The sequence below is a fragment of the Ursus maritimus genome, unplaced genomic scaffold, assembly GCF_017311325.1.
Source record: "Ursus maritimus isolate PB19 unplaced genomic scaffold, ASM1731132v1 scaffold_23, whole genome shotgun sequence".
NCBI classification, from domain to species: Eukaryota; Metazoa; Chordata; class Mammalia; order Carnivora; family Ursidae; genus Ursus; species Ursus maritimus.
Genome location: NW_024424786.1, coordinates 38,651,643 through 38,674,893, shown reverse-complemented (window position 1 = coordinate 38,674,893; position 23,251 = coordinate 38,651,643). Strand labels below are relative to the sequence as shown.

The following is a 23,251-nucleotide window of genomic DNA, read 5'->3' as shown; positions in this document are numbered from 1 at the left end:
GCCACACCGCCCAGCCCTCTCTGAGCAGCTGCCCTCAGCACCCAGCCTGGCTCAGCGGCTACTCTCTGGGTCCCCAGGCCCTGGGACCTGCCCCTCCCTTGGCACGGATCACGTCCTGCGGGGATCCCTGTGTCTGTCTGCACCTCCCTCTGCACTTCGAGCTCCACTGGGCAGGATCCTGGGTGCTGCCCCCGGCCCCTTCCTCTCCAGCAGCTATGATGGGCCTGGCCTGGAACGGGGCCGAGGGAATCTACATGGAAGAGGGGCTGGAGGATGAGCGGGGCCAGGACCCGGGGCCCAGCTCCTCCCCTCTCTCGGCCAGGGCACAGCAGGTGCAGGAGGGGCAGACACAAGGGGTGTATTCACTTCCTCTCTAAATATAGAAGACCACAGCCGGGGCGCTGCCAACAGGAACCAAATTCGGAGCTTGTTCTCTATCTGGATGAGGAAACGGGGCAGTTCCCTTCCAGGGCTAAGCCAGATGGCCTTTCTTTCTCCAGATTATAAAATATGCCTTCCAGGAATTATTCTGTTTCCTGGAGTAAGTGTATAAATCTGGCAGTGTCGTCCGGCGGTGTGCCACTGAGCTGAGACCCGGCCTCCTGCAACGTCCACGCGGCAGAGAGGGGGCTGCTGGGACTGGGTGCGTCACAGCCTGGGCAAGACTGGGCTGCAACTGAGAGGAAAGACCGTGGAAGGAAGGGGAGGGACAGAGGTGCTGTTGGGGGGAGTGAGAAGCTCCAAACCCTGGCCAGGAGCAGAGGCAGGCAGGGTGGGGATTAGTTCACCTCCCCGAGCCCCAAGGCTTCCCCCCTAGAGGCTCCTTTGTGAACTGAGTGTGAGCAAACTGGGCCCCCAAGGCCCAGACAGACACAGCTTCTAGAACAGGGAGCCAGCTCCCTTCACATATCACTCACCGTGCCTCCCCTCCTTACACGCCAGGCGTGCAATCGAGTCCTGTGGACACAGACAGGAGGTAGCCCCACAGCAAAGACCTCATAGCCCCCCAGGGAAAGCAGACTTTCATATAATAACGGAATTTTCACACGAGTTTTCAAAATAGCAGCTGGTACCCCCTCTCCCCAAGACCAGCAAAGCAGACCGAGGGAGCCAACCCACTGTAGATTTTCCCTTGGAAGCAAGAGGACTGGGCGTAGACATCAGGAAGGGGAGGCTGAGCGAGGCTGGCACCTGCTGGTTTCCTGCTCCGCCTTCTAGATGAAGTCCGAGAATACCGCTTCTGGGTTCATTCTGCCCTGCCCAGGGTCAATCACGCACTAACCAAGCAATGAACAAAACTCTGAAACCCAAGAAATGACCATGATGGCCCATCACCCAGGGACCCCTGACACACAGAAGCAGAAGAGAAATAGTGCCCCTGGGCAGTCAGTGTCGAAGCCAGCACGACATTCCTGACTCCCCCACCTGAGGATTTCATCAGCGATGCAGTGCTAACGAGCGACCCCGAGAGCTCGGAGGCTTAGCACGACAAACGCTTCCCGTAACCTGGGGGCTGGGGGTCCGCTGAGATTCTTCTGGGCTCCGCTGAGTTTGCCTCGTGGACTTCAGGCCCCCAGCACCCGGGTTTCAGGCCGGGATCCCGGCTGAAGGGGCAGCCTCTAGCTGGGACACGTGTTCCTCGTGACCGAGGGCTCACGAGCTGAAGCTGAGCCTGACCACGTATTCTTACTTAAACCTTCTGCTCGGATGTGGGAACGGCCATGGGCGCTCCTTTGCTCCCCTTGGCCACAGCAGATCCCACGCCCAAGCCTGATCAGTGAGGAACGTGGACAAGTGACATGATAATGGCAGGGAGATAGAAGCTATTACTGTGGCGGAGCATAATGGGGGGAAAAGAATCCCATCTACCGCAAGGACATTCTTTCCACAGCCCTTCAGAAACTGAACTCTCGGGAAGTGTTTAGCTGGAAGGGACTGGAGAGTGACAGGTGGAAGGCATGGCATCCACAGCAAAAGCACAGGTGGGATCTAGGTTAGGTTCTTTGGGGCACAAAGTATTCACTGCATTCACTGGAACATCTTTAGCTAGAAGTAACAAAGTTAAACTACAATGGATTCAGCAGTGAGGAGATATTACTATCCCTTGCTTATCAAGAAGTCAAGAGATGGGAACATCCATGGAATCAGCCTGAGACGCAGGAAGATACATCTGGATCTCTACAAATGAACATCTCCAGCGCTGAGTATTGAGGTACTAAGCGGGGAGCCATGAAACCGCGCACAGATTTCGGAAGATAAACGGAAGGGGGAGGGAGCCGCTGCGTTCAGGCGGCGGGAAGCGGTAGCCACCTGCACAGGGGAGCAGGCGGACTCGCGGACCAGCACCCGCGAGAGAGCAGCCTGAGACCGTGAGCCAGGAGCACGCGCCACCAGACTGAAACGGAGCTCCGGTGTGCTCACTGGAACCAGACTGAGACTGGGAGCTCCAGAGCGCGCGGGGGCGGCTGGTGGCTGGCGGTGTTAGAAACACAAAGGACAGAGACGCGCCGGCCCTGGAAGTGAGGGCTGGGACGCTGGGTGTGGGGCGCACATCCCAGGACGCTGCAGGGTTGAGCAGCACCAACAGAAACAGAGTTAAAGTGACCAGAACATCAGTGGAGAAAGGTCCGCAATCCCTCTGTTCTGAGACAGAGGCTGAGATTCGGCCACTGCTGCTCTGACTCTCAGAAGAGGCACAGCAAACCACCAGGGAAAGCCGCCAGAGAACAAAAGCCTGGAAATACCGGCTCAGAGAGTGCCCATCCCCATCCCCCCTCGCAGGGGACACGGAGACTCTACCCAAACAGGGTTGCCTGAGTATTGGCGCGGCAGGCCCCTCCCCCAGAAGGCAGGCTGAAAAATCAAGAAGCCCACATCCCTAAGATCCCTATAAAACAAGGGCGCACGGCCTGGGACCCAGTCAATAATTTGGGCTCTGGACAACCCCGCAACCTCTCCTCATCAGAATGATGAGAAGGATAAGTCCCCCTCAGCAAAGAAAAGACAATGAGTCTGTGGCCTCTGCCACAGAACTAATGGATATGGATATAAACAAATTATCAGAAATGGAGTACAGAGTAACAATGGTCAAGATGATGTGTAGACTTGAAAAAAGTATTAACGAAAATGTTAAGGAGAATATAGAATCTCTAAGGGCAGAAATGAGAGCAAATCTGGCAGAAATAAAAATTCTATGAGCCAAATGCAGTCAAAACTAGAGGCTCTGATGGCCAGGGTCACTGAGGCAGAACGTATTAGCAATTGGAGGATGGGTTAGTAGAAGAAAAAGCAAAAATAGAATCTGGACTTAAAAAAATCCACGCCCACAAATGTAGGTTATGGGAGATCACTGACTCAATGAAACGATCCAATGTCAGAATCATCGGCATCCCCGAGGGGGTGGAGAAAAACAGAGGTCTAGAAGAGATATTTGCACGTCATAGTGCATTTTGCAAATATTAGATCCAAGGATACAGTATTGAAAGCAGCCAGGGCAAAGAAATTTCTCACGTACCAAGGCAAAGGTATCAGAATTACGTCAGACCTATCTACACAGACCTGGAATGAGAGAAAGGGTTGGGGGGGCATTTTTAAAGCTCTTTCAGAGAAAAACATGCAGCCAAGGATCCTCTATCCAGCAAGGCTGTCATTCAGAATGGGTGGAGAAATGAAGACCTTCCAGAATCGCCAGTCATTGGCCAATTTTGTAACCACGAAACCAGCCCTACAGGAGATATTAAGGGGGGTTCTATAAAAGTAAAAAGGCCCCAAGAGTGATACAGAACAGGAAGTCACAATCTATAGAAACAAAAACTTTACTGGCAACATGGCATCATTAAAATCATATCTCTCAGTATTCAGTCTCAATGTAAATGGCCTAAATGCTCCCATAAAGCGCCACAGGGTTGCAGATTGGATAAAAAGACATGACCCATCCATTTGCTGTCTACAAGAGACTCATTTTGAACCTAAAGATACATTCAGACTGAAAGTAAAGGGATGGAATACCATCTTTCATGCCAATGGACCTCAAAAGAAAGCTGGGGTAGCAATTCTCATATCAGACAGATTGGATTTTAAACTAAAGACTACAGTTAGAGACACAGAAGGGCACTATATTATTCTTAAAGGATGTATCCAACAAGTGGATATGACAATTATAAACATATATGCCCCCACCAGGGGAGCAGCAAGATACACAAGCCAACTCTTAACCAGAATAAAGAGACATACAGATAAAAATACGTTAATAGTAGGGGACCTCAACACTCCACTATCAGCAATAGACAGAGCACCGGAGCAGAAAACCAACATAGAAACAAGAGCTTTGAATGCCATACTCGACGAGTTGGACCTCATAGATATATATAGAACACTACACCCCAGAACCAATGAATACTCATTCTATTCTAATGCCCATGGAACATTCTCAAGAATAGACAATGTTCTGGGACACAAAACAGGTCTCAAACGATACCAAAAGATTGAAATTATCCCCTGCATATTCTCAGACCACAATGCTCTGAAATTGGAACTCAACCACAAGATTACTTCAAACACTGCTCCATATAGTACTACTTCCAGGAATGACTCGATAAACCAGGAAATCAAAAATCAAATTAAACAATTTATAGAGACCAACAAGAATGAAAACACAACGGTCCAAAACCTATGGGACACTGCAAAGGCAGTCCTAAGAGGGAAATACATAGCCATCCAAGCCTCACTCAGAAGAACAGAAAAATCTAAAATGCCGTTTTTATATTCTCACCTCAAGAAGCTGGAACAGCAACAGAGGGACAGGCCTAATCCACGCACGAAGAAGCAGTTGACCAAGATTAGAGCAGAAATCAATGAATTAGAAACCAGAAGTACAGCAGAGCAGATCAACAGGACTAGAAGCTGGTTCTTTGAGAGAATCAATAAAATTGACAAACCACTGGCAAGACTTATCCAAAAGAATAGAGAAAGGACCCAAATTAATAAAATTATGCATGAAAAAGGAGAGGTCACGACCAACACCAATGAAATTGGAAGGATTATTAGAAACTTTTATCAATAGCTATATGCCAATAAATTAGGCAATCTGGAAGAGATGGAGGCCTTCCTGGAAACCTATAAACTACCAAGACTGAAACAGGAAGAAATTGATTTTTAAACAGGCCAATTAATTATGAAGAGATTGAGTCAGTGAAACAACCTTCCAAAAACAAAACTTCAGTCTCGATACAGTTTCCTGGAATTCTACCAAACATTCAAAGCATAAAGAAATGAATACCTATTCTTTTAAAGTCTATTTCAAAAAATAGAAACAGAAAGGAAAAGCTACCAAACCTTGGTCTATGAGGCCAATATTACCTTGATCCCCAAACCAGGCAAAGACCCCATCAAAAAGGAGAATTACAGACCGATTTCCCTAATGAATATGGATGCCAAAATTCTCAACAAGATCCTGGCTAACAGAATCCAACAGTACATTAAAAGGATTATCCATCATGACCAAGTGGGATTCATCCCTGGGATGCAAGGGTGGTTCAACATTCGCAAATCGATCAGTGTCTTAGATTTTATCCAGAGGAAAAAGCCAAAAATCATATGATTCTCTCAATAGGATGCAGAAAAGCATTTGACAAAATACAGCATCCTTTCCTGATTAAAACCCTTCAGAGTGTAGGGATAGAGAGGTACATTCTCTAATCTCATAAAACCATCTATGAAAAGCCTACAGCAAAATATTCTCAATGAGGAAAAGCTGAAGTCTTTCCTTAAGATCCAAGAACAATAGACCCCTCCACTCATTATTCAACATAGTACTAGAAGTCCTTGCAACAGCAATCAGACAACAAAAAGAGGATCAGCAGGATCCAAATCAGCAAAGAAAGTCAAAAACGCTCTCTTCGCAGATGACATATACTCATATAAACCCAAAAGAATCCACTTCCAAACTATTAGAAGTTATAGAGAGCAATTCAGTAATGTGGTGGGATACAAAATCAATGCTCAAGAAACTCAGTTGCATTTCCATACACGAATAATGAGACTGAAGAAAAGAGAAATTAGGGAATCCCATCCCATTTACAATAGCTTACCAAACCATAATGCGTTACCTTGGAATTAACTTAACCAGAGACGAAAGGGTCTATATTCTAGAAACCATAAATCACTCTTGAAAGACATTGAGGAAGACACAAGAAGATGGAAAAATATTCCATGCTCATGGATCGGAAGAATTAACATAGTTAAAATGTCCATGCTACCCAGAGCAATCTACACTTTCAATGCTATCCCAATCAAAATACCAATGACATTTTTCAAAGAACTGGAACAAATAGTCCTTAAATTTGTATGGAACCAGAAAAGCGCCGACGCGCAAGGAACTGTTGAAAAGGGAAAAATAAAGCTGGGGGCATCACAATGCCGGATTTCGAGCTGTACTACAAAGCCGTGATCACAAAGACAGACATGGTACTGGCACAAAAACAGACACATAAACCAATGGAACAGAATAGAGAACCAGAAATGCACCCGGCTCTTGGGCACCAATCTTTGATAAAGCAGGAAAAAACATCTGGTGGAAAAAAGAGAGTCTCTTCAATAAATGGTGCTGGGAAAATTGGACAGCTACATGCAAAAGAATGAAACTTGAACACTCTCACACACCATACACAAAGATAAATTCCAAATGGATGAAAGACCTCGATGTGAGACAGGAATCCATCAAAATCCTAGAGGAGAACATAGGCAGCAACCTCTACGACATCATCCACAGCAACCTTTTTCATGACACATCTCCAAAGGCAAGAGAAACGAAAGAAAAAATGAACTTGTGGGACTTCATCAAGATAAAAAGCTTCTGCACAGCCAAGGGAAACAGTCAAAAAAACTAAGAGGCAGCCCACGGAATGGGAGAACAGATTTGCAAATGATACTACAGATAAAAGACTGGTATCCAAGATCTACAAAGAACTTCTCAAACTCAATATGCGAGAAACAAATAAATAACTCATAAAATGGGCAGAAGATATGAACAGACACTTATCCAATGATGACATACAAATGGCTAACAGACACATGAAAAAATGTTCAAAATCATTAGCCATCAGGGAAATTCATATCAAAACCACACTCAGATACCACCTTACGCCAGTTAGAATGGCAAAAATTGACAAGGCAAGAAACAACAATTGCTGGAGAGGATGTGGAGAAAGGGGATCCCTCCTACATTGTTGGTGGGAATGCAAGTTGGTACAGCCACTCTGGAAAACAGTGTGGAGGTCCCTTAAAAAGTTAAGAATTGAGCTACCCTATGACCCAGCCATTGCACTACTGGGTATTTACCCCAAAGATACAGACGTAGTGAAGGGAAGGGCCATATGCACCCCAATGTTTATAGCAGCATTGTCCACAATAGCTAAATCGTGGAAGGAACCGAGATGCCCTTCAACAGATGACTGGATTAAGAAGTTGTGGTCCATATATACAATGGAAAATTACTCAGCTATCAGAAAGAACGAATTCTCAACATTTGTTACAACATGGACGGCACTGGAGGAGATAATGCTAAGTGAAATAAGTCAAGCAGAGAAAGAATTATCATATGATTTCTCTCATCTATGGAACATAAGAACTAGGAAGATCGGTAGGGGAAGAAAGGGATAAAGAAAGGAGGGTAATCAGAAGGGGGAATGAAGCATGAGAGACTATGGACTCTGAGAAACAAACTGAGGGCTTCAGAGGGGAGGGGGGTGGGGGAATGGGATAGGCTGGTGATGGGTAGTAAGGAGGTAACTTGCATGGTGCACTGGGTATTATATGCAACTAATGAATCATCAAACTTAACATCAAAAACCAGGGATGTACTGTATGGTGACTAACATAATATAATAAAAAAATAAAAATAAAAATAAACACCTTTAAAAAAATTAAATGGAGATGAGACCGATTAACAGGAGAAAATCAAATTTAATTTTGCGCGTATGGGGAATCCACACAGACATGGAAATTCCAAAGTCAGGCAAAATGAGGTATACACGTCATTCTGAACTAAGGCAGGGAGGGGTCTGGGTCTGAAAGAAGACATGTGCTTCATCGGAAGCTCTGAAAAAGTAAATGTTTGGTAAATAAATATTTGCAGGACCTACCAGAGACAATGGGACACAGAGGACATTGATCAAACAGGCGTTGCTAGGCTCCTCCCTGTTCACCATACCTAGCTCATAGTATAATGCACTTATCTATGCGATAGCTCTCCTGCTGGAGCAGGACTCCTCATAAATTCTCTTAGGCATTTGTGGGAGAGGCAAAGAGCTCTTTCTGAATCTACTCCTGAATCTGATTGCCTTTAACTGAAAAATAATCTTCATGCCAAGGTGGCCCATCTTAGGACAGCCTGTCTTTGGCCCCTCCAGACTTGTAGGCTCCTTTTAGAAATAACGCTCACTTGGAAGCGGCGGGTAGTGCTGGCCAAGGCCAAGGCCAAGGCCAAAGGAGCCAATAGACCTTGGACCGTCAGGAGCTCTGGTCCAAAGAACCTGGAGCCCGGGGATGATGTTGGCAGAGGTGATGGCCTTCCTGAGCCCCCCCAAGCGTAAGTTCATTCTCATGGGATCTCTGCTCACAGCAGCAAGCCTCCTGTATTCTCTGCCAGCCGCTGAGTCAATGCCCCCGCTTTTCCTGCAGGATCCCGTAGGGAACCGGTCTGATTGTCTGAAAACCCGCGCCAGCCTCTTTGCACCTTTCTAATAAGGCTGTTGTGACAGTGCGTGGGATGTAGGCGAGCGCATCTTACGTGCTGTTGGCCTAGCCAATGGCCATCTCCCCGTCCCCACCCCCACCCCACACGGTCGCTCACCTTCTCCCAGGCGCACAGAGCCCTGCTGTGCACGGGGCAGCAGGAGCCCCTCCGCAGCTCCACGGGATGTACCGGGAGTGTTCTGAGCCTGCCAAGGAGGCCCTCGATTGGTTTAGGAGAAGAAAGGTGACCCAGGTCCGGGCAGTGAAGGGCGGGAGTGAGACCGTCAGGGGATGATGGGAAAGCTTTTACTCCCAGAAACCAAGAGGCAAGCGATAGGTGGTACAGTCGGTTGGGTGTCCGACTCTTGGTTTCAGCTCAGGTCCTGATCTCGGGGTCATGATATCGAGCCCCGTGTCAGGCTCCAAGCTCAGCACAGAGTCAGCTTGGGACTCTGTCTCCCCTTCCTTCGGTCCCTCCCCCCATGCTCACCCACAGGCATGCGCGCTCTCTCTCAATCAAATAAGTAAATAAATCTTTAAAGAGAGAGAGAGAAGTGATGAGCAACATCTCCCTTCACTGCTTTTGGACATTGCCAGGTGAAAATGTGCCCCTTGAGCCTGCTGCAGCCACAGGGGACGAAGGGGGCCAGGCTCCAGGTGGCTTTGAAACGGTAGCAGGACTAATTCCATCTTGAATTCGGTTTGCCTTGAACACGTCTCCCTCCCTTGTCGGTCCACAGTGGAACTGTTTGCACACTGAAAGCCCGTTGGGGGAACTAGCTGACCTTTAAATTGTAATGGGAGCACTGAATTAAGACAGAACACACTGCACAAAATAAACCAGTCAGCACTTTCTTGCATGTCACTCCTGAGCCTTAATTACTATGAGCTTATCGTAATCAATTCCGTTTACAGTTTCTTAGGGAACTTGAAGAACCTGGCCCATGTTTATTGAAGACGTTTGATTGATTGGTCAAGCCGTGGTGGAGCTGTGGCTGGTCTCTTTTCCGTTCCTCTTCTCCTTTCAAAGCCCTGCCTGCATGGATACGGGACAGTGGTTTTTTGGGGACATCAGTATACCATCGTCTCGGTTTGCCGGCTTTCTTGAGAAAAATCGCTTTTCTTGCCCCAACACTTTGTCTCTCTCCATTTATTGGCCTGTCCTGCAGTGAGCAGATCGGACCCGGGTTCAACAACAAGCCACAGTGATTCTGTCTTTTGAGTCACGTAAGCACCGGCCCTTCCATTTAGAGCAAATGTTTAGTATCCCTGGGGGAAAAATGTTTATGTGGCTCCTGGGTGACTCAGCTGGTTACCAGTCTGACTCTTGACCTCAGATGAGGTCCGCATCTCAGGATCAGGAATGTGAGTCCTGCTTTGGACTCCAACCTGGGTGTGGAGCCTACTATAAAAAGAAAAGATTCGTCTGTGATAGTTTTTAAATAGTATCAAAAGGAAAGTGAAAGCAAAACTCTCAACTTTGGTATAAAAGTCGGTCCACATGTAGCAGGACAGCAGACACGACCATGGCTGAGGTAAGCCCCTGGAACTTTCTATTTGCGGCTCTCCAGCAGCAGGGCAGCCCCCTCCTGTAAAGGCCTGAGTCTGGGTGTCTGGTCTGGGCCACACTGAACTCCAGAGTTTGGAAAGGCTTTTGAAGGAGATTATGGAAAAGTCTTGGGTGTTTCAAAGTCCCTATTCCTGCAGCACAGTGAGGGCTTCGGTCCCAGTGAGCCTCCTCTCTCATCTCAGCATGGGGGGCTCAGGGGCTCTCGGGGAAGGAGCTGTGGCTGCCTGGGGGCTTGGCCCGCCTGAGCTGGGAAGCACCTGGTGTTTGGGCCGAGGGGGGTGACCAGAATTGGGGATCCCCAATGTGCCTGTCTCCCTCACTGGGAGAGTTCAGTGCCTGCTCAGTTCTCTCCTTCTCTCTCCTCTTCCCTCTTTGGCATCTGTCCTGCCTCGGTAAGGATGCTTCCATTCCAGCTTTCTGACTCCGGATCTCCCTTCCTGTCGGCCCTGATACGCAGATCCACAAAAGATCCAGGCAGGGGCAGGTCGGACTCCGTGGTTCGTGTGCACTGAAGGGGAAGGAGTTGAACTCAGGCAATTCGGGGAAATGAGGCCATTCTGGGAAGAAGCTGCCCACTCCGCACACCTGAGGGCCTGGGGTGGGGCCAGGGCCTGATTGCTGCCAAAAGAAATCCGCCTTTGTTGCCTGGGCAGCCTCTCCTCCTCAAGGCGGGGCCCGGGGTCACATTTGATCGGCCACCAGCTACTGTGCAGGGTGTCTGGCCCTGATCCTAGCCAGACGTTGACTCTCAGAGTGAAAAATCCCCTTTTGATTCCCCCATGGCGACCATCCCTGTGCCTGCTGTGCCCTGGCCGAGAGGGGAGGAGCTGGGGCCCGGGTCCTGGCCCTGCTCATCCTCCAGCCCCTCTTTCACGTAGATTCCCTTGGCCCTGTTCCAGGCCAGGCCCTTCACAGCTGCTGGAGAGGAAGGGGCCGGGGGCAGCACCCAGGATCCTGCCCCAGTGGAGCTCAAAGAGCAGAGGGAGGTGCAGACAGACACAGGGATCCCCGCAGGATGTGATCTGTGCCGAGGGAGGGGCAGTTCCCAGGGCCTGGGGACCCAGAGAGTTGCCGCTGAGCCAGGCTGGGTGCTGAGGGCAGCTGCTCAGAGAGGGCTGGGCGGTGCGGGGGAGAAGAGGAGGGAGGAGTGGGCAAGACGACTGGAGGGCCAGCTGTGCGGAGGGGCGGAGGCAGGAGCCAGCTCTGTGGTGAGGAGAAGGGCAAGCCAGTCAGCCCGGGGGCAGAGGGCAGCCAGGGTGAGGAGGGCTGAGGAAGGTTTGGTCAGGAGGGTTGGGCACCTGTGAGCTGCCCAAAGTGCGTGTCCCATGCCCTGAGGCCACGGGAAGATCATGGTCAGATGTGCCCTTTGGGAAGGCCACCGTGGGTCCTGGGGAGACTGGATGTGGGGTAGCAGGCACAGGAGACCAGGGTGGGAGTGGGGGTCCAGTCAAGAGGATGTAGGGTCCGGGCACCTGGCTAAGTCAGAAGAGCATGTGACTCGTGTTCTTGGAGTGGTGAGTCGAGCCCCATGTTGGGTGTGGAAATTACTAGAATAAATAAAATTAAAAAATAATAATAAAGGCTCAACTTCATGGAGTGGGGTCAGGTCTCAGATTCAGGCGCAGAGACTGCCCTGATGAATTCAGAGGGTGAGAAGTGGACCAGATGAATTCAGGAGAAAGTCCGGGGTCGGCCTTGGTTGTTGGATGCTGGCATGACCAAGAGGACTAAGGAAAGCTGACCACGGGTCTCTGGTTAGGTGGCCTGCACTGAGAGGGAGCGGTGTGTGGTTTGCTGAGGGCAGGCCCAGAGAGGGAGAGAAACTGAAACATTCTCAAATCAGATGCTGTGGCCCCCTGGGGTGACGGTGGGGGACACTGAGGAGCAGGAAAGAGGTGTGGAGGGGGAGGGAGGCAGGGAAAATCACGGGGAGAAGGGGCAGCTCAGCTGAGTGCTCTTGGCCAAGCCCCTCTCTCTGATCTTCAGTTGCCCACCTGAGCAATGGGCTGATGCTTCCTTCCCCTGGGGCTGCGGGAAAAGTGCCCACAGAGGCGAGCTTTGTGCACGCTGGGTGTAAGCCCCCAGGGCCGGAAGCTGCCAGCCCTACAGAGCCTCGGGTCCCCTCAGGTTGCTGTCAGCTCGTGTCTGTCATGTTGGCACCTCCAAGGGCGGGTGTCCTGGGACTGGAGGGGATGGCGTCTGAGGAGAGGCAGGTGTCTGTCGCGGCCGTGGACAAGGAGGGCCAAGAGGTGTGACGAGGACCTGCGAAGGGTCGAGAAGCTGGTGACTCTCCTCTCTGACTGCTGGGGAGGGGTCTGGGGCTCCCAGGCTCCGCGAAGGGGTTTTCATCCAGGTGGTCAGGTCCACACTCTCAGGAGCAGGTGTGCAATGCGCCTGCACACGCACACTCACAGCCTCGGTGTGCACCTGCATCTGCCCGACACACACACGCAACCCCAACGTATACACACACAGATGTGCGCCTGCGTACGCCCGACACACACACGCAACCTCAACGTATACACGCACAGATGTGCGCCTGCGTATGCCCGACACACACACACGCAACCTCAACGTATACACGCACAGATGTGCGCCTGCGTACGCCCGACACACACATGCAACCCCAACCTATACACACACACAGATGTGCGCCTGCGTACGCCCGACACACACGCAACCTCAACGTATACACGCACAGATGTGCGCCTGCGTACGCCCGACACACACACGCAACCCCAACGTATACACACACACAGATGTGCGCCTGCGTACGCCCGACACACACATGCAAACCCAACATAGACACTCACGTAGTTGTGCATGGACAAGGAACACTACACTCAGAACACACATACACCACATGTGCATACACACACTTGTGTTCCCTCACCCACACCCTGTACAACACGAGTGCACACATACATACATAATAATACACGCACGCTGAACAAATCTCCACTCTCCCGTTCCACAAGGTCCATTTCTCCAGGCTTCCAGCCCCCGGTTCTTCAGAACCTCTCGAAGTGACAGCAGGATGAGGACCCCACAGGGGCCAGGGGGGCCCCTCCCACTGCAGGCTCTCACCAATGATGAACATCACGCAGTGGGGCCCCGGCCAAGCTGCAGGACCCCAGCTGGGCTCTTGAATGTTGCCTAGAAGGCTGCCTACACCATCCTGGGTTTTTGTGTTGCAGTTTGGTGAAGAACCCAAGCCCGGAGACCTGATTCAGATTTTCCGCATTGGCTATGAGCACTGGGCCCTCTATGTGGGAAATGGTTATGTGATCCATCTGGCTCCTCCGAGTAAGCGCTGTTGGAAATACTATTTTCAAAATATTTGTTACCATCATGAGAACAATTAGAGGAAAGAGCTGAGCCAGGGAAACCTGACTCGGTTTCTCCCTGAGCTTTTGTGAGCAGACCGTACATCCATACCCCGCTGAGTAATTGAGCGGAGTCCCATAGGTCTGCGGGCGGGAAGTCACGTGGAATGCACATTCCAAGGATGGGGATGAGATGAGGAGCCTCTGATTGCTGGAGACCAGCTCATGGTCACTGGTGGTCACATTGCCTGGATGACCTCCCCACCACCAGTATTCTGATTTTCTTTCTTTTTTTTTAAAGATTTATTTTTATTTATTCGACAGAGATAGAGACAGCCAGCAAGAGAGGGAACACAAGCAGGGGGAGTGGGAGAGGAAGAAGCAGGCTCATAGCAGAGGAGCCTGATGTGGGGCTCGATCCCATAACGCTGGGATCACGCCCTGAGCCGAAGGCAGACGCCTAACCGCTGTGCCACCCAGGTGCCCCAGTATTCTGATTTTCAAATGGAGATAATATATACCTCAAAAATTAAGAGGTGATGAAGTAATACATGGAAAGTAAACAGTGTGTGATCAAATAAATTGGATCTCTTTCTGAAATGCACACATGCACAAAATTGAATAAATAGTAAATATTTGACTATCACTGTTTATAGTGGCAAAAATCTTTGAACAACCCAAATGTTCAATAATAGAGCTGGATCAGATCGATGACCCATATCCCTGTGATGGAAGACAATGCCACTGCGTATGCAATCATGCCATTCTCTGACTTGAAAAAATATCCACAGCCTGTTCAGTAAAAAGAACAAAATCTGAGAATGCTCCAATCGCATTTGTGAAAAGACAAACATCAGGGCCTCAGTAGAGCACTCCCTTGGTTCTCTTCCTCGTCCCGCCCCTTCTCCCTCCCTGTCTCGCCTTCCCCTGCAGCTCCCCGTGACCATGGTGGTGTCTCTGATTCCAGGTGAGTACCCAGGGGCTGGCTCCAGCAGCGTATTCTCTGTTCTGAGCAACAGGGCGGTGGTGAAACGGGAGCGCCTGAAGGATGTGGTGGGGGGCTGCCGCTATAGGGTCAACAACCTCTTGGATGACAAGTATACACCACGACCTGTGAACCACATCATTTACTCTGCAAAGGCGAAAGTTGGTCAGGAGATAGAATACAGTCTTCTGCGCAGGAACTGTGAGCACTTTGTCACCGACCTGAGATATGGTGTGCCCGAGTGCAGACAGGTAAGGTCCTCTTTGAGACGATCCGTCTCCCTCCTGGTGGTCCCCTTGGGGTGGCGGTGACCAAGCTGTGCAGGCAGAGGGAAGAGTCACCGTGCCACACTAGCTGGGAGTCAGGAGGTCTGAGCTCAACTCTTCAATCAGCCTCTGATGCACGCGGCTCTGTGGACAGGTCACTCCCCCCCTGGGCCTCAGTTTCCCCATGTGTGGGAGGAGGAGTTGGATGGAGGACCTCTGGAGGCCTGCCAGCTGACCTTCTAGGATCCTTCACCTCTAGGATCCACACTAAAGGCAGCTCTTGATGCCCCGAAGGGATGTCAGGAAGAGTGTGGGCCAAGCCAGCACCATGACAGCTCTCCTAAGGCCCCGGAGAGCACTCAGGCAAGGGATGCTCAAGGTCCATGGGCCTGTGTACGAGCTCAAGGATTCGTTTATGGAAGATCTGGGGCACAGCTTCCATGCCCACCTGTTCTGGCTTCCACGTTTCTTGTCCCCAAAACGCACCGCTAATAAGTGGCAGAGGCAAGATTCCGACCCTAGCTGTCCTTCTCTGGAGTCCCCACTCCCTACCCCCGAACTGCAGCACCTCCAGGGCTAATAATTGAAGGTAGAGCGACACCACCACTCTGAGTTGTGTCATTTCTTTAAGAACTCCTAAAGAGCACCTCTGTGCCTGGCAGAACCAGGTGTGGGGGATGCAGCGAGGAACAAGACGAGTGACACACGTGAGGTCCTTGCTCTCCCGGGGGGCACAGGTGTGACATGGGAAGATTCGAGAGCCGTTCCTGAGCCACCTCGCACTTGCTGCACGGGCTCCCTGATGGCCGCAGGCTCTCAGCCATCCCGCCTGCATCTCCTGGGCCTTCCCACCCCGCGCTCTGGGGATTCAGGTGCTTTAAATGCCCAAAAGTGGATGGAGTTGCCCTCAGGCCCACATACAGCCCTGGCCAGCGGGCTCCATCCAGTGGCTCTTTCCCCTTCCAACCTTCTTCTCCCCATTTCCCTGCCAAAATTTGTTGTTGTTGTTGTTGTTGTTGTTTTTAAAAATCTTATTTATTTATTGAACAGAGAGCGAGAGAGCACGAGCTGGGGGAACAGGGAGAACAGCAGAGGGAGAGGGAGAAGCAGTCACCCCCTGAGCAGGGAACCTGATGCAGGGCTTGATCCCAGGACCCTGAGATCAGGACCTGAGCCGAAGGCAGACGCTTAACCATCTGAGCCACCCAGGCACCCATCCCTGCCAGTATCTGTAGACTCCTGAGTTTGTCAAGTGGGCCAAGGGGCCCGTGAGTTCCCTTGAGCTGGCTGTTCTTGTTGAATGTACAGCCTGTCCTCGGATTCACGACGGAGTGTGACCTCCCCTCCTCTCTCCTGCAGGTCAGAGATGCCGTCGTGGCGACTGGCATCGCAGGAGCGGGCTTAGCACTCGTTGCCGCCTTTGCACTCATGGCAAGAAACAACAAGCAGAAGCAATAAGCTGAGGGGCCCGTCCGGTCAGCAGTGACTTTACACATGTACGGGGTCTGGTTGGGCCAGAGCTTTGGTTTGTGGATTTCATTCTGTTTTATAATAAGGCTTATTTTTACAGAATAAAATAAAGCCCAACAAGAGAGCCCTTCACTGGAGGAAACTCAGCAAGAACTTCCTGGTGTGAAGTCTGTGGAGGGCGCGGCTGGGCTCCGGGACTGGCCACACCAGGTGGCGCCCTGGGCCTTCGGTGCTTTTCTCTAGCTTTCTCTCTGGGGCTGTGTTCGCTGTCTTCCAGGAGCCCGTCCTGCTCCAGCTATTTCAAGTTGTAGGTATTTCTGGGTGTGGGGAGACGGGGGAGCAGGGGGAGACACGCGGCCCTGGCTGAGAGGCAAGAACAGGAACCATCAGACAACCAGGACCCTTGGCCTGGGAACTGGAGGCAGCCGGCTTCTCGACTCCGCGGCTGGTGTCCGTAAGTTCCGCAGAGTCAAAACCAAAGCACAGCCAAGCTCTTCCTGGAGGAAACTCAGTCTCATGAAGTCCTCTCCTTCTCCCTCTGCTCTGCACACCTTTCCTTGGCCTCCTCGCGTCTGCCCCCAGGCCCCTGCTCCCTTTCCACGTGGGCAGCTTGCAGACACACACACACAAGTACAAAACCCACGCTCTCTCTGTGTAATTCTGAAATCCAAAAAGCTCTACAAACCCAAGTTAGGCGGCAAACTCCCTTGAAGGAAAACCCGCCTAGAACGGATCTGAGGCTTTTCGTAAGCTTCATGTACCCCATTTCGTGACTCGGTCACGCCTCTCACTGCAGAAACAGCAGCATGTTTCCTTAGGAGCAAACACCTGAGCGCCCATTCCCGTCCTTGACCTCATGCACCATATTTTCTATCGGAAACCCAAAAAATATCAAATCCCAAAACACACGTAGTCTCAAAGGGTTTCCATGAGCCTTGTTGTCCCATGTTTCCTATTTCCTGTAGAGATAGCTAGGTTTTTACAAAGAAACAGAACAAAAAGGCTATATTCAAACCTGATATGTGGTTACCTCTGGGGACCAGGAAGGGGGACTTCAGTTTTAACTGAGGCACCCCGAGTTTTTGCAAGAACGACATCATTTCTTATTGCATGGAGCACTGGGCGTTATATGCAAATAATGAATCATGAAACACGACATCAAAAACTAAGGATGTACTGTATGGGGACTAAGCTAACAAAATAAAAATTATTATTAAAAAAAGAAAGAACAACATCATTTCTCATTTCATCATATTACGCTATTAACTCTTAAAAATACAGAAACGACCAGAGTGACAGATGTCATCTTACTAATGATAGAGCTAAATGCAGCCTCTAGGAAGAAGGCATAGAGGGAAGGAGGGTCTCCACCAGAAACGCTACTGGAAACAGGGTCTTAACAGAGGTAATCATGTTAAGACGAGGTCATCAGGGTGAGCCCTAAGCCAACATGACTGTGTCCTTATCAGAAAAGGTAACACAGACACAGGGAGAAGAATGCAACGTGAAAAGAGACACACAGACGGCTGACAGAAGCCGAGACTGAAGGCCTACGGCTAATGCCAAGGAACGCCGAGGACGGCCAGCGAACCAGCAGGAACGAGGACGGGGCAAGCACGGACTCTTCCCCACAGGCCAGAGAGGGTGCGGCCCTGTGGACAGCTTGAGTTCTGACGGCTGGACTCCGGAACCGCGAGACCATAAGGCTGTGTTGTCTTAAGCCCCCTCGTCTGTGGTACGTTGTCACAGCAGGCCTCACACAGCACCCGGGCCTACTCAGCGTGACCTCTCACTGACTGACAACACGGTCTACCTCAGACGTGAGTGTGTCTACAGCTCAGAGTCCACTGCCTCACACAAGCTAGGTGTCCAAAACAACGTGCAAGAGGAAGGAGCCTAGAAAGAAGTTTCAGGTGACAAGGTGTCAAACTCAAGTTTTGACGGAAATGTTTCAGGAGCAACAGCTCCCAACCCCGGGGTCGGGACACCAGAGTAGAACCACAAGTTACAAAGTGTAAGCCAAAGTGAGGAATTCTTTTCTTTGCTTTTTAAAGGAATCGAGGTTAGACCTAACTCACAGTAATCCCCATAATAAATGACTCCCTCATCCCGGTGCATGCTGACCTGTTTCCTGAACGCCAGTCGGACGGGGGGATCAGAAAGGCGTGCCAAGACTGGGGGGAGGTTAAGATGGCGGAGGAGGAGGGGACCCTAAGCTCACCTGGTCCCTGGAATTGAGCTCGATAGTCGGGAACTCGTTCTGAACACCTGCAAAACCAATCGTGGATCTGAGAAAAGAAACGGGGCAAACCTACAGATAGAAAAGTGACCACTTTTTGCGAGGTAGGCGGTGTGGAGCCTTGAATCTGGGGTGACATGTTGGAGGATAGGGCAGGGGAGGTAGCGCTGCTCTTTGGAAAAGAAAAGATTGGAGTCCAACTCTTTCATTTAATTTTTTCCCGTGTGGCATGTCCACTGCATTAGACGGCGTCAGGAACGGTGAGGGAGAGGGGGATGCTGTCCCTCCACCTGCCCCTTACCTGGCCAGCCCCCGTCTGCGCTGACGGCCCACCCGTGAAGGGAAAGGGGGCTGGCACCCGCGAGGGGCCTGCTGTGGCCCTGGAACCAGCTCTGTGAGCCGGAGCTTGGCCCCCGCGGTGGCAAATCAGCCGAGCGGGCACCTCCCTGCCCAGTTGGCGCCTCACGGTAACCACGGAGACGTCTGAGCGCCTGCGCGTGAGCCACGGCCCCAGGCCTCCCCCTCGGCTGCTGACCAAGCAAACCTTAGACCGATTCCATCGCAACCGAGGCACCGATGCCACACGTGCTCCCCGAGGAGGCAGCGAGCCCCCATCCCGCCTGCTCTGAGCTCAGAGAGGAGATGAGGAGAGGCCAGGCCCTGGGCGCTGCCTGGGTGGCCCAGCCGGGAGTCTGACTCTTGACTCTGATCAGGTCTGGATCTCAGGGTCGGGAGTTGGAGCCCCGCTTTGGGGTCCAAGCTGGGTGTGGAGCCTACTTTAAAAGAAAAGATTCCTATGTAGCAGTTTTTAAATAGTGTCCGAGGGAAAGTGAAGCAAAACTCTCAACTTTGGTAAAAAATCGGTCCACATGCCACAAAGACCCCACCATGGCTGAGGTAAGCCCCTGAACTTTCTATTTGCGGCTCCAGCAGCAGGGCAGCCCTCCTGTAAAGGCCTGAGTCTGAGTGTGGTCTGGGCCACACTGAACTCAGAGTTTGGAAAGGCTTTCGAAGGAGGTTATGGAAAACTCTTGGTGTTTCAAAGTCCCTTTTCCTGCACGAAGTGAGGCCTCGGCCCAGTGAGCCTCCCTCTATCTCAGGCGTGGGCTCGGGGCTCAGGGAAGGAGCTGTGGCTGCCTGGGGCTTTGCCTACCTGAGCTGTGGAAGCACCTGGTGTGCAGATGAGGGGAGTGCCCAGGACTGGGGAAGTGAGGGGATCCCCAATGTGCCTGTCTCCCTCACTGGGAGAGTTCGGTGCCTGCTCAGCTCTCTCCTCCTCTCTCCTCTTCCCTCCTTGGCATCTGTCCTGTCTCAGTAAGTATGCTTCCATTCCAGCTTTCTGACTCCGGATCTCCCTTCCTGTCGGCCCTGATACGCAGATCCACAAAAGATCCAGGCAGGGGCAGGTCGGACTCCGTGGTTCGTGTGCACTGAAGGGGAAGGAGTTGAACTCAGGCAATTCGGGGAAATGAGGCCAGGGACTGGATCCCAGGACTGTGGGCTCATGGCCTGAGCCGAAGGCAGATGCTTAACTGACTGAGTCACCCAGGTGTCCCATGAATCTCGCTTCCTGTCGGCCCCTATGTGCAGACACTTATGGTCCAGGCAGGGGTGGGCCAGACTCCGTGGTTCGTGTGCACTGAAGGGGAAGGAGTTGAACTCAGGCAATTCGGGGAAATGAGGCCATTCTGGGAAGGAGCGGCCCACTCCGCACACAGGATGGCCTGGGGTGGGGCCAGGGCCTGATTGCTGCCAAAAGAAATCTGGCCTTTGTTGCCTGGGCAGCCTCTCCTCCTGCAGGCGGGGCCCAGGGTCACATTTGATCGGCCACCAGCTACTGTGCAGGGTGTCTGGCCCTGACCCTAGCCAGACGTTGATTCCCAGAGTGAAAAATCCCCTTTTGATTCCCCCATGGTGACTGTCCCTGGGCCTGCTGTGCCCTGGCCGAGAGAGGGGAGGAGCTGGGCCCGGGTCCTGGCCCCGCTCATCCTCCAGCCCCTCTTCCATGTAGATTCCCTCGGCCCGTTCCAGGCCAGGCCCTTCACAGCTGCTAGAGAGGAAGGGGCCGGGGGCAGCACCCAGGATCCTGCCCCAGTGGAGCTCGAAGCACAGAGGGAGGTGCAGACAGACACAGGGATCCCTGCAGGATGTGATCCATGCCGAGGGAGGTGGCGGCTGGGCCAGGCTGGGCTCATGGTCTACGGGCCAATGTAGGAGGTCACAGGTTTGCTTATGGAAGATCTGGGGAACAGCTTAACCCCCCTCCCACCCTTCCAGGCTGCCATGTTTGTCCCCAAAACACAGCTAGGAAGTGGCAGAAGCAGGATGCCAACCCCAGCTCCTTCTCTGGAGTCTCCACTCCCCACCGCCGAGCTGCAGCACCCCAGGGCTCCAGGTGCAGGAGACTGAGTGGATGCAGGCCCCTGAGGAGAGGAGGGTGAGGACGGGAGGAGCAGGTGTGAGGAGGGAAAGGAAGATCTTGGATGTGGTTGGCGATGCGTGGCCATTAGAGCTCCCGGTGGCAATGTTGAGACGCAGTCGGACCTCGGAGTCTGGAGCTCAGAGCTGAGGTGGGGCTGGCGACAGAAGTTTCCAGGCTGCAGGGTGCAGCACTCAGTGGACCCAAACTTCGCTTCCCGTGGCCACGGTTTCCGGAAGCGTCTCCTCAGCTTCTGCTGCAGCCCCTCCCTCCACAGGGCTGCAGTGTGGCCCAGACTGCAGAGCAGTTCCCAGGCTCAGCCCCGGAGCTCTGCTGGACCCCAGACACAAAGCACAGGCCTTCCTCCCTTCCCACTGGTCAGGAACAAATGGGGTTGCCCAGCAAACTCGCACAAAAGGATCCTCCCCGCCCATCCCGCTCGTTGTCAGAAGCCCAGACAAGACCACCACGCAGAGGCCTCCTCGAATCCATGTCTCCCAGGAAACGGGTCCCCGTGACTCAGCCAGCACCTTCCTGGGAGAGGACTCTGGGCTGGCAGCTCCGAGGGAGGGAGAGGAGTGTAGCCTCCAGGCCCCTGGAAGGGAGGGAGAAGCTGCCTGCACTTGCCTGGGATGCTGACAGGGCTCCTCAGGTTCAGGCCACACCTGCCCTGACTGGGGGATGGGCGGCCATGGCGATGAGCCTTCTGGGCCTGTTTGGAAACTTTCTTTTGGAGAGGTGATCCCCAAACCAGGGACAGCCCAAAGGAGCCACAGATCTGTGGCAGTGTGGGGTCATCAGCCCTAACAACAGTGGACCCTCTGCTGAGGGATGTTTATAGTGGGGGAGGCTGTGCACGGGGCGAGCAAGGGGTGTGCTGGAGCTCTCTGCACCTTATGACACATCATAAAGCCCCAAAGTCCACAGTTCGCCTTTGGGTCCACTCTCGGGGTTGTACGCTCTGTGGGTCTGGACAAGTGTGTAATGACACGTACCCATCATTACACCCTCGTACGGAGTAGTTCCACTGCCCTAAAAATCGAGGTGGCTGACGTTCAGCATTCAACCTAGGGGCAGCTGGAGCCCTGGCAGTTTCGGCAGGGAAAGTGAGCACACGTCCACGTGCTCCTCACAGACGATGAGCACCAGACTGGGAGCTCACAGAGAAAGCTAAATGTGGACTGAGTGAAGGAGGGGCTCGGGAAGATGTGGGAACTGTGTACGCAGAGTCAGGGGGTTCGAGCGCCAGGTGGTAGTGCGTACGGAGGGACAGAATTCAGTGGTTGCGTTTGGGTTTTTTGGCAGCCCGACGGTAAAATGAATGATGTGTCGTGACAAGAGTGGTGAGTCTTGATGGAAGGATGTAGACCATCCATTGACTACTAGCTGGGCACCAGACACCTGGGGGGTGACTTCTCCACATGACCCTACTGAATCCGGACAACACCACTGGGAAGGGCTCGTTACCCCCATCCCGGAGAAGGCGGGACCCAAGCTCTGAGAGCCAAGAGCTTTCCCCAAGGTCACTCAGCTCGAAATTGCTGGGAGAACCCACCACGTGAAAATGAATGTTCCTTTCTTCTTTCTGTTCAGAAGTCTATAAAAATAGGGTGGAGCCCTTTGTGCAGATACACTCACTGACTCTTTGGACTTGGCACAATCAGCCCGTCCAGGAGCCGGTGAGAGAGGGAAAGGGGAGACAGAACCTAGGTGGCCCGAGGCGAGGGTCCCGCAGACAGAGGAGCCCTGGGGTGTCAGCACGGGTCTCTGCCGCCACAGATCTGTGGCTTCTTCGGGCTGTCCCTGGTTTGGGGATCACCTCTCCAAAAGAAAGTTTCCAAACAGGCCTAGAAGGCTCATCGCCAGGGCGGCCCATCCCCAAGTCAGGGCAGGTGTGGCCTGAACCTGAGGAGCCCTGTCAGCATCCCAGGCAAGTGCAGGCAGCTTCTCCCTCCCTTCCAGGGGCCTGGAGGCTACACTCCCTCTCCCCCCCTCAGAGCTGCCAGCCCAGAGTCCTCTCCCAGGAAGGTGCTGGCTGAGTCACGGGGACCCGTTTCCTGGGAGACATGGATTCGAGGAGGCCTCTGCGTGGTGGTCTTGTCTGGGCTTCTGACAACGAGCGGATGGGCGGGGGGTATCCTTTTGTGCGAGTTTGCTGGGCGACCCCATTTGTTCCTGACCAGTGGGAAGGGAGGAAGGCCTGTGCTTTGTGTCTGGGGTCCAGCAGAGCTCCGGGGCTGAGC

The 23,251-nt window shown here is 52.3% G+C and overlaps 1 protein-coding gene across 1 annotated transcript; it reads left to right on the top strand.

Moving 5' to 3' along the window:
* Positions 1 to 10,133: 10,133 nt before the first annotated feature.
* PLAAT4 (phospholipase A and acyltransferase 4) lies at positions 10,134 to 16,496 on the top strand. The gene is made up of 4 exons (XM_008683959.2): positions 10,134 to 10,268; positions 13,501 to 13,609; positions 14,597 to 14,865; positions 16,240 to 16,496. Exons 1-4 carry the CDS (start codon positions 10,260 to 10,262, stop codon positions 16,336 to 16,338), a joined length of 486 nt encoding a protein of 161 aa, XP_008682181.2. The 5' UTR covers positions 10,134 to 10,259; the 3' UTR covers positions 16,339 to 16,496.
* Positions 16,497 to 23,251: the final 6,755 nt, after the last annotated feature.